At 41.3% G+C, this 20,055-nt stretch overlaps 1 protein-coding gene across 3 annotated transcripts in view; it reads right to left on the bottom strand.

Annotated features, from left to right (window-relative positions):
• MCTP2 (multiple C2 and transmembrane domain containing 2) overlaps window positions 1–20,055 on the bottom strand; it is a 765,697-nt gene that overhangs the window by 454,772 nt on the left and 290,870 nt on the right. For all 3 annotated transcript variants that reach the window (XM_085644499.1, XM_085644501.1, XM_085644500.1), the window contains exon 3: window positions 11,455–11,529. In XM_085644499.1, the coding sequence (XP_085500625.1) occupies window positions 11,455–11,529 (75 nt within the window). The remainder of the gene's footprint in view (window positions 1–11,454; window positions 11,530–20,055) is intronic.

Here is a 20,055-nt window from a genome sequence, read left to right as displayed (position 1 = left end):
TTAGGCTTTTGGTATGTAGGGGGCACATTTCAGGATTCGGTAATTTACCGATTCGGTAAAATTACCGAATCGGTAATTTTACAGATTCGGTAAATACCGAATCCTGAAATGAGATGTAGGGGGAGTGTGTCGTGGGTGTGGGGATTCGTTATTTACCACCAACTAAAAGTTGGTGGTAAATGACGATTAGCTGTGAAAAAGCATTTTTGTGCACTGTGAAGTGTGCAATGTGGCAGACATACATGCCCTTAGGGCATGTATGTGCGCCGCATGTGCACACATGCAGGAATCAGGGGTGCAACAGGGTGTCACTGTGACACCCTGCCACCCTTGATTGTGCTCCCCCCATTACCGAATCGGTATTTACCGATTCGGTAATGGTAACTGGCTTCCCATTGATTCCTATGGGCCTCCTGGCCCATAGGAATCAATAGGAAGCCAGTTACCATTACTGAATCGGTAAATACCGATTCTAAATTACCGACCAATTCCGATTCGGTAATATTTACAGACTGATTACCTACATAGCATTTACCACTTCATAAATACTGAATCGGTAAAATTCGGCATTTATGAAGTGGTAAATGTTAGGCTACCTACATAAGGCCCTTACTATTTACAGTTGTCTGTTATGTATGACAGCTTCTGATAAATTTGTCATTGTATTTTACTCTACCAGCTAATAAAAACTATTATATAAGCACTAATTCCTCTGCAGATATTCTCTTAGCCATCCATGCCAAACTCGATGAGTTCATAGAGGAAGCGGCTAGGGGGGTAAAACATATGTACCGCTTTGCCAGTGCCAGGGCATACAGTGAGACGATGATGGCATTGTAAGACAAGGATCGAATGCTATCTTAAATGAATTTGTAGAGTTCTACACCAACCTATATGTGAAACACTACTCTACCACATCAGCGGACTATACAGCCTACTTTGACAGAGTTGCCCTGGCTTGGCTGGAGGGGCCACTACACCTTTTTTTGGAGGAGCACATTACTCTTGAAATTACCAAGGCCATATTTGGGCTGCTCACAGGCAAGTCGTCGGGATGCGATGGTTTTAGGTCTGAATTTTACAAAGCATATGCTAAATATTCTGGCACCCAGATTCCAGCTTCTCTTTGCTGAGGTATGGGAGAGTGGCTCTCCTCTCTTTTTTCAGGAGGCCATGAAATTATGCAGTTGAAACCTGGTAAGCACCCACAATACCCATATTCTTATCGCCCACTGTTGCTTATAAACACTGATTCGAAGATTTATGCCAAAATTCATGCTAACAGAATCCAACACCTGCTACCCAGGTGATCCTCCTGGACCAAGCAAGGTTTATAACTGGAAGGTCTACTGTACACACTCTGCAAATGCTATTTGCACATCTGCACCCAACTGATCCAGTAGAGGATGCAGTAGTGGTACTGTTAAGAAGTCACCAAGACATTTTACTCTGTAGAGTGGGGGGTACCTATTTGCTGCACGGAGCCGCATGGGTTTCCCCTTGTATTTTATTCGATTAATAAAACTACTCTGCACCTCCCCTAGGGCCAGAGTGTGACATCTGACTGGTTTGAGGGATGCCCCTTTTCCCCCTTACTATTTGTCATAGCAACGGAGACTTTTGCCTGTGCCATTTGGTAGCTAGATGGGCATAAGGGGATTACATTTTCACCGCACAAATTAATTGTATCCCTATACGCTGATGACATTACACTTTATCTTTGTAACCACTGCCATATCCTCGCCTCTGTTACACAAGAATTTACTCTGCTTCGAGTACTGTCAGGAATAGCGATAAACTGGAATAAGTCTGCCATATTTCCCCTAACCCCGGCAATGACGAACAGCCGTTTGACTATCATATCCCCTGGTGCAGTACATCCCCCAAATGCCTTGGCATTTGGGTAAGCCTAAACTGGGAGACCATAATCAAGGAGAATGATGGCACTACTATTTCAAAAATGGAAGATCAGGTGGCACAGTGGATTAAACTCACTTTATCCTTGCATGGTAGAATTGCCATGCTGGAGATGATGCTCCTACTGAAACATTTGTACTTATTTGATAACATACCAATCCACTTGAATAGGCAATTTTTCTACACTCTCATGTCTCTCATAATTAAACTTGCATGGGCCACTAAACTGCCTTGGGTCAATTGAGAAACTCACTTTGCCGTACGAACAGGTAAGTCTGGCCGCGCCAGACTTCGAGTTGTATTATTATCTTTGCTCGCAAACCCAATATGCTTATTATTGGCTGCACCCACCATCCTATATGGCTTAGAAGAGCAATATGCGGCCTTCCCCACCCTTACTCACCACACTCATAGGCCAGGTGACTAAGCGCAAGCATGCAAATATCCACACAGTAGCAAACACACAGATGGAATGGGGGAATCGGTATGTGATATGGGGTTATTTTCAACATACCAGGCCCTTACACACTTTCTGCAGTTGCTAAGCACCAATGGCTCGAATACATTATCAAATTGGTTTCTTGGAAGGTGAAGTCCATGGGTGACCTGTTCCTGAAAAGTGAAATTCTACCTGCTTTTAACATGACAGAACGGGAGCAGCCCTCAGCCCGAGACTTTTTCCAATATTTACAGATACATGCAAAATGCAAAGAACACTGCCTCACCCTTCTCGCGAGCACCCCCTGAATATCAGGTATTGATTACCCTGCTGACAGTGGAATCTTGCAGGCACTTTGGTACTTGTTTATATATGACAACACAGGCTACTGCCCCACTAGTAACACCGGTGGTGAGAGATGCATGGGCGGGGTTGGGCTTCAGAGAGACGATAACCCCCAAGGAATGGGCTTTTTACTCAACACAGACCGGGCCGTAGGCCCCAATGGCCAGCTATGGCTATTTCACTTTAAATTTCTACACTGGGTGTTCCACACTCCACTTAAACTCTGTGCCTGGGGCTATGAACAGATTCCAGATGCGCTCACTGTGGTGCCGCCACGGCAGACTTTATTCGCTGTGCCCTCCTATAGCCAGATATTCTATGCTCTTTCTGCAATGATTGATATGACTGTGTCACCCTCACCAAACTGGCCATGCAGGGCAGCACTCCTAATATACCATGGGAGGTGCATGATATAGATCCATAGCACTGTTGCTGGCAAAGAAATCTTTGGCTTGCCACTGGGGAAGAATACACCCGCCCGCTGTCAAAATGTGGCTTCACAACTTATTATATTGTCAGGAACAATTGAACACTTACTATCTTTTGCTCCCACCCAAGAACAGACCTAGGGAGATAAGAGACCTACTCATGCAGGGTGGTCCTGAACCAGCTGGGCACCTCAAACAGCAGTAAGGGCAGGGTTCTACCATCTTACAGCGGCTGGACTTCTGATGGGGATGGAGGCTGGACTCTCTGGGTTGGACCTGCCTTATGATGGACCTAGTTGCTCGTTGCCAGGGTTACATGTCTGGTGCCATTTTATGGGGGTGGATGGTTCACCTAGATATAGCCCTATCAGATTGTAAATGTCGTTACCTATCCAGCCTGATTCACTGCCTATGTCCAACCTGGATTCTATTCTATTCTATCATGCAATGCACTGTCCTGGGGAAAGTTTAAAGTGATTATTTTTCTTCTCTGTTATTTTTGCTGTTGCAATTAATGAATAAATCAAAAAAATATATTAAAACTTTTGACTTTGACCCGGTCTAATCCGATCAGATACCCGCAGTTAGTGATTTTTGCCTTTTGGCCCAAGAACAGTTAAAACTTTGAAAAAATTATATGTCCGCTTCCCTACAGATTTTTGTTGTTTTCGTGTTTATTTGCTCACTATATTTTACTCTATTTTTATAAATTGAAGTGGGATTTCCATGGTGTTGTGCTGTCTACTTTTTAGCAGTTTTGATACATAGATGCTTTACACATTTCGCCAAGTTAAGCTTGTCTGCTCTGTGCTACAGCAACCAAGGGTTGAGTTCAGGTTTAAATTATTGAGACCTAGCTGAACCTAGTAGGGAATAGTACCCCGATTGCCTGAAGAGGACTACCATCCACTTCAACTAATAATCCACTTTCTCACAGTGGTACACTTAAGGATTTAGAGCTCTACCACTGGTGATGAGAATTCAAGGCACACTTTTGACCACTTGACATTCTGGAAGATGACTAAGTGACTACTGATTTCCTTTACATTTCGTAAATTGCTATGGTGGGTCTTATATGGAAGATCCAGTCTTCGTAAAACATATTACCCCGAAGGCAATCCTTCAAAAGAAAAGCAACCCTCATTAATCTTTAAGGTTTAAATCAAGCTCGAGGTCTTGCTGGGTCATTAGTGCTGTCTCCTTGTATTTTAAGGGTGTCTATGTGGTTATTCTGTTTTCTCCTTTAGTTTTACTTTACACTTAGACCAGAACTCTATGCAGACATAGGCCACTTTGGTGGCCACCAAGTACGGTATTGGGAACTGTTTCTACTCTCTCGTTTTGTCCTAGCACGTTCACTTTGGGTCTCTAGGTATTCAGGGGATATGCTTCCAGTTTGAAATTAAGATCTCCCATTTCTCCCTGTGTTACTTCTCAGTCCCACCCCTGTGTCTTCCTGGTTGGTTCCCTTTGCTTTGTTCCCTTCCCTGAGGGGGAAGAGACGTGTAGTGACTGCATGTAGGTTGCTACATGTAGGTTGCCAGTGAGAGGGAAGGCCACTTCTTTCCCACCTCCTTACATTCTTTGGATTGTTCCACCCATTTTGTTTATCCCTTTCTAAACCACTGAAAGCCTCTGGAGCTGTGCTACCCTCCCTATATTTCTGGGACCATGCCTTTGTCCCTCACTGTCTCTTCTTAAGGCTTGGCTGAGAGCAGGTTCTCCCAGGATTAACATTTTGACTCAAACCAATATGCTGGCATACAGCATTTTATCTGCCTGCTGAGATGCCATTTAGTTTATCCTCACCCGATCAGCAAAAGCAATCCAAGAAGCACATTTTTGGTATTCCTGTGTCGACCTTCATATCCGTTTCTGATGCACCCGTCAGCTTAGTTCCAACATGAAAGTTCGGCAGAATAGTACCCCCCCTAGCCCTGTGTCTGCTTTGAAATTGTGCAGCACCTTCTTTTCAGCAGGCCATCTGATAGCTCTTTACTGGGGTCCACTGAAGTTGTTTCTTGCCATCACATATTTCTCATAAGGATCACTTCTTTATAACTAAACCACTTAAAGAAGTCGCCAACATATAACTCTTGCACTATAGGAAAAGCATTGGCAGCAAGACTATGGCTTGATACCTTAGTCTCTATCTCCCATTCAACACATGGCCACCGCTAACTACTGAACTGCTGTTTATCTGATAACAGAATTTTCAGTTACACCCATCTATTCATCCATCATTGGCTTCTGAACACTGTTCTTATGAATTATGTGTGACTCTGAACTTCATATGTTACGTTATAACAATTTGTACAGCGCACAGCTAGTCAAGGAGTGTCCCGGCGCTCAGGCTTAAGGCACCAAACATAAAAACCTAGACTGATTGCACGAAAAGCCACATTTTTAGTTCCTTCCTGAAAACAGCGATCTCACTGACTAGGCAGAGGTCTCTCAGAACTTTATTCTAAGTGACCGGCCCTAGATAGGAGAAGAAACTACCACTGATTCCAAGTCAGTGGATCCGATGCACTCTTGCTAGGTGAGCGGAGGAAGATCGCAGAGTCCGAGCTGGGGTGTATTCATGAATCCTCTCTCTGAGATAACCAGCTCTAGAGTTGTGCATTAATACCATGGACTTAAATTGCACCCTCTTTTTTACAGGGAGCCAATGAAGGACCTTTAGATGGGTAGACATTGGAGCCCTAGGTGTAAGTTTGAGTAGAAGTCCGGCTGCCGAATTCTGCACCACCTAAAGTCTATTAAGAAGGTAATCAGGAATTCCGAGATAAAGGGCATTCCCATAATCCAGTCTGATCCTGATCAGAGCCTGGATAACTTTTGCCGGCAGACTTAGACAGGAGAGGTATGAATCTTTTCAGCATATGAAGAGTGCTGCAGCATGAGCAGATTAAAGCTTGTATCTGGGGTTGGAAAGAGAGGGTGCTGTCTAATTTAATGCCTAGATTCTTCACAGAATTTTGAAGAGGACCTGGCTGCAGCACATCTTTAGGCCAGAAAGTTCTCAGTAAGTTAGAAGGGGCATCTAGGAAGATCACAATCTCTGTCTTATCCGAGTTGCATTTCAGTTGGTGCAGGGCCAGCCACTAAAACACCTTAGCGAGACATTTAGAAATGAGCTACCCGTCCAGCTTCTCTACCCTCACACAGAAGAAGAGAAGCTGCGTATCATCAGAGTAAGAAATTACTTTTGCGACCATTGACTCTGCCAAGATTGCCAAAGGCGTGAGGCAAATGTTAAACAGAGTGGGGATTAAGGCAGATCCCTGGAGTACGCCTACCATCAGAGTTCTAGCTGGTGAAGAAAATGGAGGCATCCATACTTCTTGGCTTCGATTGTTCAAAGAAGAGGTCAGCTGTTTCAAGGCAATGTTTCTGATCCCTATCGCTTGAAGGCATTTGAGTAGTTTGAAATGGGGCAGTGTGTTGAACGCTGCTGTTAGGTCCAACATGACGAAAATGGCCTTGCCTCCCTTGTCAAGAGTGTTTCTGACATGCTCCACTACTTGTAGAAGCACTGTCTCAGTGCTGATGTGGGGTCGAAAGCCTGATTGACTGGGATGTAATATTTTGTTACCTTCCAGGTATTGGGACAATTGATGGTTGACTTCCTTCTCCAAAATTGTGGAGATGGCAGGGCGGTGGGACACGGGCCTATAGTTTGCTCATTGCTTTGGATCAGCCAAAGGTTTTTTCAACAAAGGGATCACGTTTGCCCTTTTACAACGTGCAAGGACCATGCCAGTCACCAGCAAGGTGTTTAGTATATTATTTACTATAGAATTGAAGTTTGGGCGACAATAGTTCACAGATCAGTAGGACACAGGTCCAAAGGGGAGCCCGACTTCAGGCATTCAATCGCTATTAGTGACATTTAGAGAGGCAGGGGTTCGTAATTGGCCTGGGAGGAGTGTACGATGATAGAGATGTGGTCTTCCAAGAGATCCACATGCGCCTGGTCAGTTTGTACAATGTTTAGAAGATTGGCCTGGATGGTACTGATCTTTTCATAAAAGAATAAATCTAACTCCTTACATCACTCAGATGACAGGTTATATTCTCTAGCTATTACCTCGGGTCTGAGAAAGGAATTGACAATTTAAAAAATCTAATTTGACTTGGTGTCTGCCTCCTCGATCTTTGTTTCGAAGGTCTTTTTAGCTAGAGACACCTTCACATGTTATCTTTTTAATGCAAGCTTATAAGTTGCTTTATCTCCTGGCTTGAATTTACGTCTCCATACCCTTTCAACGTGTTTGCAATGTTTTTTTGCATGCTCTTAGCTCATCAATAAACCAGGGGGCCGTTGGTTTCACCCCCGTTTGAGTACGCTTTGTACTAGGGGCTAACTCATTAATGGTCCCTAGGATCCAGCTGTTTAAGCCAGCGGTTTCCTCTTCCATACAATCGGACAGAGCCAGTGTATTTATTGTCAAGGTTCACCTCAAGTCATTGCGCTGTATTTTGTGGTAGGCTTGATAGGTATTTTCCTTAAGAGGTAACCTAATACATGTCTGAAGCCACGAGAACAAAATAAGGTGGTGATCAGACCACGCAGGAGGGGATGGTTGTGACACCACCATATTCACTTTAGAAATGGCTTGATCTAAAGTATCGCCTACTTGGTGCGTGGGAACAAAAACCTGTTGCTTAAGAGAGAAAGTGCTCATAGTATCTAAGAGTGTTGAAGCCTCTTGCTCCATGGGGTTATTCAAATGGACATGAAAATGTCCCAGCGTTACAAAGTGGGCATACATCATAGCCCCTGGGGGTAGGGCACTTCCTTACGGGTTCATGCAGTTCCTGGATTGGCCAGAGGGGAGGTAGAGGATGGCCCCAGCCAATGACTGATGGGGGTTTAGGGACAGGCATAAGCCCAGTGCCTCCACCTTCTAAATACTCTCAAGAGAAAAAGATGAGCATTGATATTCCTTCTTATAAAGATGACAGTAAGTTATTCCACTCCCTAAACTCCATAACATAACTCGGTTATGCTCATGTATTTACATTTTTCTGTCCTGGAATAGGTTATAATCCACTATGGAAACATGATGCACTGGGTCCTTAACTAAAATAAACATGCATTGGCAAAGCCAATAAGGTCTGGCCTTGCCAAACATACACTTTTTAAAAACAAAACATAGACAAAAAATATTTGGCAAATATGTTAAAGTAATTCAAATAAAGGAGCAGCTTAGCAACCCACAGACACCAGCCTTGTTTTTGAATTGCACTCCTTTTCAGGAAGCTGGTACATGTGCTCATGCCAAATTATGTCACTCACGGTGGAAGACAGTTAATGGATAAAGTGAGCTGACCTACTGATTGAGATATATATCTCTTTCAGTGGTGGTCGCCACTGGGTACTTAAAGTTAGGACCGTGCTTGTTTCCAAAGGAAAACCATTTTTTGTTTTTCCTAATAAATTTGCCGTCATTTGACGAATCTTTGCAAAACTTTCCGAAAGCAATGTTTATCCACCTCAGCTCCTAACTGGAAAGTTTCAAGGCAATTCCAGAAGGTGTGTGTGAGGGGGTGGAGAGACCAAGAAAAATCAGGGCATCCCAAAATGCATTTTCCCCATTCATTTTGCATAGAAATATTAACTGCTACAGCCAAAACCTCTGAATGAATTTAGACCAAATTTAGCAGAAAGTTGGATCTTGGTCCAGAAAGCATGCCTTTGTGATTTGGTGTAAATCCATTCAGTAGTTTTTGAAAAATTAAGGCTCAAAAACTTTGCACATTTCATGGAGCGTAGGATCCGTGGAGCAGAGAGATTCCTGAGACGAGATCTTATTGGCTGCCACCACATCTACAACGATGTGGATGCAGCCATCTTAGTACTCAAGACTAGGTCCCAAGTCCTGGAAAACAGATTTAAAAGAGGGACCCTCCCTAGGGCCTAAAACATATTTTTTCAAAATCTGATTTGATTGACTCGTGACCCAAAGTAACTAGACCCAAGGCCCTCGCCATGCGATGCTAATTACCTCCCATATTACATCACTTTTGAATTGTTCTGTGACATCACTGATAACATGAAAGTAACATCTTGAGTTACAATATTGATGACAAAACTGTGCCTGGCAGAAGCACAAGTTATAGTTAATTTAGGCCACGAGGTCCTGTTACTTGAGAGAAGTAGAACTAGTGAATGTCAATGGTTTTGTTAGATTAAAACGGCATTTTTTAACCAACTATAACTTCCCTTTCGCCTTTGTTTTTATGAGTGAATTTCTAATTTTTTTTAATGCAAAGTAAGATAATATTACTATACCTAACTATAATGTCACTTTAATTTTTGTTGTTTTCAGTGAATGTATATAAGGACTATATATATATATATATATATATATATATATATATATATATATATTTTTTTTTTTTTTTTTTTTTAAACATGAGGCTAAAGCAGTCTCGTCTCTAAGGGACACCTTAAATTAGAAAGGCAGTGTGTACAATATTCTCTTTTTTGCTTGGCAACTTTTCATGTCAACACCTGCAGAAACATTGCAAGTGATACATGTCCTCTTTCTTAGCAAGTGAATTGTTAGAGTGGGTAAGCTACTTAACTGAATAACCTTCCATAACAGCATAAGCCCAGTTGAGCAGTCTACATAATAAAGAAGGAAACAATTTATTCATATTAACAATATTAAAAATAATAATATTAATTACAATAGAATAGCAAGTCAGTGCATGTGTAAATTCAACATTAATCAGGTGTAGTTTATGAGCCTGCCTTATTACTTTGGCTTTATAAATATTTGCTTGTGGAAAGTGGGTGTGTTATGGTATCCCCGTACAGAAACTCATTCATGTGCACATGAAAACGTGTTTTTGCCATTTTGCGAAAATTTTGGAATTGAAGTGAGGTCTTAGTGTTCTGTAGACTTTGGAGCATTGTTTCTGAGAAGCCAGCAACAAAGCCATCATTCAGATGCAGATATTAAAAACATGTTTGTAGCCAAAGAAATAACATTATTATGGATCGCACCCAGCTGATCACACAGATGTAGGTATCATTTAATTAATATAGTAGCAACAATACCCACTGCATCGACAGAAAGGCAGCAATGACCAACAAAACTCATTAAAGACTATTAAATTAAAACAGGGCACAACGGGAAATATCCTGAACTGAAAATGACTACGGTGCAGAAAAATCTCAAATAAGTTCAGTAAACTTTTGTAAGGTAATCGAAAAATATTGTTTAGATAAAAATAATGTATATGGTTTCTCTCTCAAAAAGCCTTTTCTCTTTCCAAAATATGTGCATCTCAAGTCTTCAGATTAAATCTCTAAAAAAAAAATATTTTGTTGTTACAGGTCAGATTAAAAGTGGCAAGTATTTTTACTGCCTGTGCATGCTCTTGACTTAATGATTTACATAAAATGACCAGCAGAAATAGTTACAAACTGGGGAGGTGATACATATTGACAACTCACCCAGATGAAAGCCCCGGACCTATTCAGACTGGCGTGAGTAGGGCTTAAAGATGCTGGTTAAAGAAAGGTCATAGGACCATTGAATCCTAAATACACCCACATTATTTAGTTTTACTGTCCCCAACCACTCTGTAAATAAAGGGATACCTTGGAGCGGTTGAGGGATTTCTTATCTATAGCTATGCCCACTAGAGGTTTTCTCATAAGAGCTCCCCTGAAACATGGTCAAGCCCACCCTGACTTTTAGGAGTCAGAGTGAATCCAACGATGAAGCATCACAAGTGTGAGGGTTATTTCAAGAAAAGGAATTATTTCCTTTCCCGTGCTCATTGACACGGAATCTAGTTGAGGCGACCACTCCCTCATCACATCACATGTTGTGACACCAGGTGGGAGACCTGCGAGTATTGTATAGTTAGTTTTGGACGACGTATCGCCCCTCTCCTTCCCGAAAGGTGAAAGGACCTCTCCACCCTTCAGGACTGGCCAGTGGTTCCCACACTTCCAGTTCCTAGTTGATAACAGTATTTCCTAGCACACCATTTGAAACAGTTGTTGTTTGTCCTGGCATAGGAAATAAAATCCCAATATTTCTAAAGAGTACGTTGCATCAGACAGGTAATGAGTCTCTCTCTAGCACATATCTTTTCCTGCTACACCTCTAGTATTTCACAATGGGTCATGTCATATTGCAGTGCACATACACAATTTTGCTGCAAAAAGTATTACTCGGGAATATTTGAGCTCATCCTGAAGTATTGAACTTTTACATTAGTTTCTCTTTAGAAATGTCTGTAAAATGCATAGCTCTTTGGGCAATGTATTTGGTAGTATATGATAATAACACTTACAGACTGATCTTCGAACTGGTGGGACGCCATCGAAGACGTCAAGGAAGAGCTAAGGTCCATGCCAGAAGACGTGTCCTGCAGAAAAAGAAAGAAAATGAAGACTGTTGTGTAGTAGTACTAACTGTGCCTCTAACAAGTGAGAAAATGTCTCCCCTGCAACCTACCATGAGTGGATTTTTTAAATTTTGGAAGGACACATTTAAACATAATGACGTACTTCATGGATTGAATACATACAGAAATATAGAGGGTAAAAACAGTTAAAGATTTCACACCGTTTCTGTTGAAAGCCATATGGGGCTGTCATGTTTGGTGGTTCCAGCATTTCCTAAAGTGAGAACACACTGGCAGCGAAAGACTTCTTGACCAATCATAACACACTATCGGCAAAAACCTGCAAATGTTCACAACTTCCTCAAGAAATTGACCTCCACCATAATGTCAATTTCAAATACACTTATAATGTTTTTCCCATGTGTACACTGTATGGGTGTTAGGTTGGTATTAATTTAATGTGCCTACCTGCGGATGTATTAATTACTTTAGTGGCAGACACATTTGTATCCGGTTAACTTAATTCTTACAAACACTTTGATGCCAAAAGAAGTCCAACTATATGGATTTTCCCAGCATATAGATTTGTGATGGCATCCTCTGCTCATTTCATTACATAGTCGAGATATTTGGTGTTTCTTCTTTGGGGGAAAAAGTCGATCCCAGGCATGGGAAACAAGACTAGGTCTGAATTTACACTGATTTCGGATCTCTTGATCATACCAGATCATCAAATCTGGCAAAACAGACAAGTCTAGCGCTGGGATGAGAAACTGCGCATGTTTATGGAATGAGAGCATTCCTCCCATTCCATAAAGATGGAAAACGAGAGCTGGAAGGAGAGTCTAGAGAGAAGAGGATGAGCTCAAGAGAGGGCCTGGTGAAAGTTGATAGGTGTGGAGTGAAATCAGAGTGAGGAAATTGTTCATGCCGTCAGGGTATCACAGGAGATGAACTGTACTGCAATACACTGTTTGACATTTCTGAAGCTAGGTATGCGGCAACAGAGCACTTTACAAGGGCATGCGATTAAAACAGAACAGAGTTGTGAGAGATAGAGGTAAAGAGTGCGGTTTGAGAGTTGAATGAAGACCATTGAGTTTGGTGTGGCAGAGAGCTGAAGGGGGATCCAGAGTGAGTGCTGGACTGGAAGACTGAGGGGGAGGGTTGCATTCGGAAATAGCAAAACAGTGGAGAAGGGACAGGTTCAAGGGTGAACCTGATGGTGGTGAGACATGCAGCGAATGAGAGCGCAAGGTGAGCATTTGACAGTAATGAAAGGTAGAGCATGGAAGAAATTTTTTAGTCATATGTAAAACAAGAAATTAGCTAAAGCCTCAAATATAGAAGGGTCTTATTTCCAAACAAAAGACACAGCACAATTTCTTGTGTTCAAATGAAGGGACAGAGCCCTGTGTTTGTGGATCTATTCCTCACGGCATGTCTCAGGTCCAAGCACTACTGTGCAGTAACTGGAGCTATATGAATGGAGCAAAGTGTACTGCTGTGTTAGCCTTCTTCCTTGGTTTGTCCTCTTCCTCAGAACAACGGGAAGCAATATCTATATTTGACAATGACATTACTCCCATAAGCATAAAGGAAATCAAAGTTACAGTAGTAGTTTAAGGTCTTTCACAGACCATTTGACCCCCCAGTACTATACTGGCAACCCCACACCTGACACTTCATGGTCAGAACAGCCCTTTACTTACACAACAGTCTCAAACTATTAGTCCTGTTAGGAGCCTCATGCACCCATACACCCCCACTATCCATGTACAAATGTAAAGACCTATGTGCAGGCAAACAGGCAGAATGGATCCTCCATGCAGCCTCGTAGGCTCAGTGCAGCATACCAACTCATGTACAGCCGGAAAGGCTCAGTGCAGTTTCATATACCCTCACACAGCCTCATATAAAGCTGACCCCCTTTAGGGATTCTACCCTAAAGTAAGTAGGGTCAAAGTAAGTTACGCAGGAGCCAACATAAGACAGGCAGGCACTGGGCTGGGAGACAAACCAGAGCAGCTATTATCACCTGCCGTTCCTTCTTTCCATGCTTTCCAAAAGTATAGTTTCCTGGTGACCTGATGGGGTGAAAAAGAGGGGACTCTTGTCTGTCCACAGCCTCCTCGACAGAAAAACCATATGCTTGGGGTGTTGATAAATGAAAAGAGCTGGGGAATTCAAAAAGTCCGCCTCACTTCTTCATAGTCCTGCGTGTTTCAGTCACTGCCACAGCCTCTTCAATCCCAGATCCCCACAGGTTTAAGGTGAAACCCTGGGGTGGTAAGGTGTTGCCTACAGCGTTTCCAAAAATAGTGTCCTAGATAGACTTTAGCAAACTAAGCGAAAGATGGCTTTAATGCATGACTTTTGGGAGTTATGCCTACGATTTACAGGGCCCCAGTTTCTAATGTAATATCATTTGAGAGGTAAGAACAGTAGGGGTTTGTAACAAATTAATCCAGACAGCATGATCACATAACATTCAGAAACCCACCCTCTTCTCATATTTAATTTAGGGACACATCGCCGAAGAAAATGTCTTAGTTGATATGAATAAACTACAGATTCCTAATTATTGGCGCTGGTGCCCATGAGCAATACTGGTCCGTCTCCATTAGCACGGACGATTGCAATAGCAAAGCAAAGCTTTTCTTACACGAATGCTCAGACAGTTCTTTCCATTCTTGACCAGACACCAGAAGACAGTGGACTCAACATGAATTCTAACATCCAGGATTCATTACTGTAGTCTGGAAAGGACACAGAGTTCTGCAGCACCCTGCATTTCAACATTAAGGAAAGGAATCCCACCATAGGAGTGCAGGAACGTGGAGAGACAATGTCTCCAATAGATCCCGCACAGGCCGTCAAATCAACTTGATGGTAAAAGTGCCTCAAGTAACCTCCACCACCACGAGTCTTCACTCCTCATCAGGCAGCAACACTGTTACACAAAAAGTACATCAGGCAAAAGTCATTCTTGAAGGAGGTCCAGAATGCGTCAGAGAATCTGACAGATGTTCATTGAAAGGTGCAGATATATGCTGAACTCAACGACAGTCTGACAGATGTTTCAATATGAAATCTAGAACAAATCCTAAATGTTAAAAGGGAATTCACTGTCAAGACCCAAGGAATGTGATTTCTTCATCCCTTCTGGAGTTCGATACCTGCTTCGCTTTCCGAGAGTATTGAGCACATCTCTCTGATGCTTAAGTTTATAGTCATTTTCAGCTTCCTTATTTTGTGAGTTTACATAGAGGTGAAAGCTGTGTGCCAACCAACCTTCTTACGATTGATCAAGTATTTTTGCTATAATTAAAAACTTGATTACTATCAGTAAACTTCAATAGGTCACAGTACTACTCAGAGAAAAGTTTTCTGGCAAATAAATGATTTTGATGAGGGAAACTCCCTCACTCTATTTGAAATGATGAAAAAGTGCATAGATTTTCAAAAAGTGGAACATGGATAGACTGTGATGTTATTAACAGGAGGCAGCCAGTTTATACACTTACATTTCTAAGACCTGACTTCCCCTAACGTTAAGAGTTGTTGAGTAACTTAAATTCTTAGTAAATGTAAAGCTTCATCAGCCTTCGCAGTTTCGCAAATATTTTAAATCATTTATATACTTCAGAGAGGGCAATAATCTTATTTGAGAGGCGAAGCACCACTAAGGATATTGGTCTGGCACCATATTGGTCATTGTATTAAAGAAGCGTAACGTTTGGAGACATCAGATGATTGCCTAGCGGCAAAGCTGCAGCACTGCTGCATTATTTCTCTGGAGCTTTCAATCACATCTGTCGGGTCTTACTATTGAATAAATTAGCCTATTTGGGTTACCCACAGCACATGATTGCAATCCTGTTTATATGGCAAAGTACTATATGGGCAAGCCCTCCTGAAGTTGATCACACTTTTGGTTGCAGAGATGTAGGTGACGTTGATTATTTAATGACAAATGTTCATCATTTGTAACCAACTCTGAGGACCAGTAAAGCAAGGCCACTTTATTAATCAAATGACAATAAGGCTTCAGGAGGCGCTGAAATATTCCAGTCTCATGCTAAAACCAATTCATGGGTCATCAATAAACAGAAAGCAAAATCAATGGTTTTTGGTTGCAGGAATGTAAGAGGTAGCAGGGTAATGTCAGGATGCAGTGCATTGAAAGGGTCTCTTATATTGTTCCTGGGCTGAGAGGAAAAATGGTTCCAACGGTAACATAAGATCTATGTAAACCATTTTTTTTACATTGGTATATTTCATTGACCTGACTTGAATACTGACCATAATGTTAACAAATATAATGTCCTAAATATTGTCTACAAAAATATTGCCTCGTTGGAGTTTATAATAGAAAATCTACATCAAACTGAACAGCATTTTGGCCACATTATTTAGGACACTATCAATTTTAGGCGATATTTCTAACTATGATATGCTGACATACAACCCTTCTTATTACTCCTTTAGTAAAGTGTTAAAGAAGAAGATCTGCATCAAAGTGTTGGAGCCCAAAGTCTCCTCTCCAAATTAGAAAAGATGACATTTATGGAAATTAATTTAGCGTGCATTACAGTAAATTGCATTATCCAGCATGGTTTAAAAAATAAATTACAGGTAAGATTTGCCCATCAGCTGCTTTAACAGGTCATTAGCACTTCAACAGATATTTTACAGAAGAGGAGCTCGCGAAGAGGGAAGAGACTCTTTTCTACAGATCCTATTCCACTGTGCAGCTTTACAAACCTGTAGGTTGGTGCTAATATAATATAGCTTGACAAAGTTTTCATTGTAGTCTATTATAAAATGCAGTGCCAGATCTGTGATGAAGTAGACTTAAAAGAAACAGTTGGTCGTCTTCCATGGTGGTGGGGTAGCTGGCACAAAATATTCCTAGAGCCTCGTTTCGGCTTAACGGCAAAAATGTATTTGACTAAACTTCACTACCCCCACAAAAGATATTAACAAGGACAAAAACGGTACACGTGTACATTGCACAGTTCCTTCACACATACAGGGAGCTGTTACAAGACATACAGAAGCAGTCTAAATTTCCATCAAATTAAACACAACAATTAAAGCACATCAAGCTACAATATAATCTCTCTCTCACACACCAAACAGGTACCACACCGGCAGCAACAATATCAATTAACCTCACACACCGAACAGTTATGAAACAGACAGCAAATGTTTGAACAGGCTACACTGTTTTAGGCTTAAGCCTTCAACTGCTAAAATAAAGCCTAAAATGCCATTCAAAGAAAGGAAAGTGAGAGAGATCAAATCATTTTATTTCTTCTTGATGGGCCCAACACAATGCAACTTTGTTGTATAAGATAGCAGCAAGAAAGACTGGCATAAGAATATTCTGGTTGAGTTTTTTGGTTTAGGGATGTCACTAAAATATGTTTTCTACTTCCTTTTGTTTCCTTCAGTTTTGTGTGCTTGAATTGAAAGTACAGGGCTTAGATGCATGTTTAGGTCCCATCTATTTATGTTATACACTGTAGAGAATCTGGGAATAATAAAATCATATTTCATCTTTTAACAGTGTTTAATTCTTTCACTGGTGAAATAGCTGGCTCAGGTGAACCTTGGCCAAATTGTACTATCACATTTTCCCACAGACGTATGTTGGGTAAACCCCTTTGATACATCAACCCTCTGTTCTAACAAGTCAGTACTCAAAACCTCAGGGTTTAAACATTCAGTGCAATGTGTAGTGACAGGTACATGTGAAAAGAGGGCTGTCACCATGCACAGGGGATAGTGGTGTAAACATGACACAACTTTCCGTATACTAGCAAAATTCATAGCTACAAGGCATTCTTTTGTTATGTGTGAAACCTTCAGTGTATCCCGGCTTTTTACCCAACTGCACTATAATTTTGGGGTTTTTGAGCTCATAGTTACAATATTAACAGCCTAATTTCTAGTTCTACAGTACAACGTGATGTCTGTCAAAAGGTCAGGACATACACATGAAATTAGAAATTAGCCATGGGGACATTTGGCAGCTATGAATGTCCACACAACAACAGGACCACCTTAATGTAGTCAGGCACATACTGTAGAAATGCAGTAGTGAGCATTCATAAAGCATCAAGTGTCAGACGGTTTAGAATGGAGGGCTGCAAATTAATCTAGAGCAATTAAATATTTTAAGGTTTCACAAGAACTATTTTTGGCAGGGTTGGCCATCCCTTCAATGTCATAATATTTGGCCAACACTGTGTACAGGAATTTGGCTATTAAAACATTTGATTATAACACACTTACGTTTTAATAGCCCTGTAAACCTGATAGGGTCCTGACACAGTGAGTTTGAGAGGTAATGACAAAGGGGGAGAGGGTAATATTATACTGGAGTAAATGAGAGTGAAATATACAGAATTACTATGTTTAAAACAGTTAAACATAGGTCCACGAGACAAACAGCCAATGGGAAGACACTACACACCACCCAATATGTCTCCCTTAAATTAAATATGTGTTTTAAACAATCAATGTAGAAACAAAAAAAGAAATACGTTTTGTAAACACCGAAATACCAGTTTATGAATATTTTGGAGGGTTTGGCAGCTGCTTAAACACTGACAAGTACTGATTTCAAAAGGTTTAGAAACACAGTGGGAAAACCCCACTGAAATCCACAAATATAACACTGAAATCAGGATAGCCTAAGTATGAGCTTGCCTCAACATGGAATTAGTATATTGCCAGATTCCCCTCACATATAAAACAGACATGCACAATTGCTGTAGCATGGATTTCTTATATACAATCACCCCTTAGTTGCCTAGGAGACAATAATTAAGAATGATGGGGTGTAGATGGAAAAGTTAATCATATCTGAAGAAGGATATTGTTTTACCACTGTGCCGTCAGCAATGTCTCAAGGCATGGACAAACTGGGTCTAGAACCTTGAACAGTCTGCTTCCAAACTTTTCTTTGAAACTGGAGGGCAAGGAAGAGAGGACCATAATGTATTCTGTTGTAACACTTATGTAGAGATTATTACCCCTACATGGGACGCTGAAGCATTTGCTTACATGGGTAGCATGATTAGTAGCGTGGTGTCTTTGTTTTGATCCTATTTGCGAAGTGCTTCCGAGTTGTGCATGGTGCCCACTGAGGTATAAAGTATCATGGTATGGGATGTAGTTCTCTGATTAGCAGTTTGATGGATGAAGAAGTGTGAGAAATAGGTGCATAGTAATGGATTTCAGTAAGCTGGCAGCTTCAAACAGCGCTGCATGTCACATCAGGGTACTTATGATTACAGCCCACTAAGTTGGTTATCATATTGAGTTGTCCAGTATGAGATTCTTGATTTAAAGTTTATGGTCTTGAGTAGGCATAGGTTGGGGGAAAAGCTGGTAGGAGAGATCTGCTCAGATGGACTTTCTCATTATCATCCCATATAACAATTGTCATTGTAAGATGTCAAGAAGGGGTCCTACAATGTAGAGAGGTGGGGCACGCAGAGGTTGGCAAAATTAGAGTCTTGTGTTGGCCAATTTGGTGCAATGGACTTGTGCAGTAATGGGTGTTGGACACGAACTGTAGAGGTGTGTTTAAGAGGGTGAAAAGAATAAGAATTACTATGCGGCCTGTTTGAACTACATTCAGCCGACCAACTACTGAGTGTTATGGTATTAGTATTAAGCAAAACCAAGAGGCTTAAATTTAAATCGAGATTGGTATATAATACCCAGGCTAGTCATAGGTCAGCCCTTCCTAACTTCCCTGAACATAGACAATTGTGTGCTGGTTGATCTGTTACTTATCTGTGAACTGCGGATTGCAGGTTGTACCTGAAGTAGCAATTATTATTCTGGGTTCTATCCCAGGGTCAGCAGATGATGGAGTTATCTTACAACCTGCCATTGTTTCAACTCTCTTCTCAAGTGTAAATGGTCATGAATACTTCAAATTTTGGCTGGTAGTGAGTTCCAGAACTTGTCAGCTCATACTGAAGAAGCGCTGCCTCCTATGAATTTCTTATTGTAAGGTTGCATGATGATCAGTGGTGAAAGCTGAAGTGCAGAGTCCTGTTTTGTTTGTATTACTCTGCGAGGTTCTATATCCACTGTAGACTGACTTGAACATTGCTCCTCTAACTACAGGTCGTTAGTGGAGAGACTGCAGGACTGGAGTCATGCACTCTCTCTGGTGGAGGTGGAGGAGTTCTGCGGTATACGTTTGGATTAGTTATAGTTTGTGTATGATTAAACTGGAGCATTTATGTATTACCAGAGGCACTGGAATTATGCGGCGGTGGAGGTCCAAATTATGCGGCAGGATTGAGAAAATTATGTGGTAAGAAAAGGCAAATTATGCGAACTAAAGCAGCATAAATTATGATAGTGTTATTTCATTATTTTGTCATGTTTACACCTGTCAACGGTGTCTGGGGATTGGTTGCACCTCGTTAGTACCCGTTTAACAACTAAATATAGCAATAAGCAACAAAAAGGAGACCAGTCAAATCACTGCAGAAGGACTTCTAATGTTCGGCA

The sequence above is a fragment of the Triturus cristatus genome, chromosome 3_1 (assembly GCF_964204655.1).
Source record: "Triturus cristatus chromosome 3_1, aTriCri1.1, whole genome shotgun sequence".
NCBI lineage: Eukaryota > Metazoa > Chordata > Amphibia > Caudata > Salamandridae > Triturus > Triturus cristatus.
The sequence above is the reverse complement of the archived record's forward strand: the minus strand, read 5'-3'. Positions and strand labels throughout refer to the sequence as shown.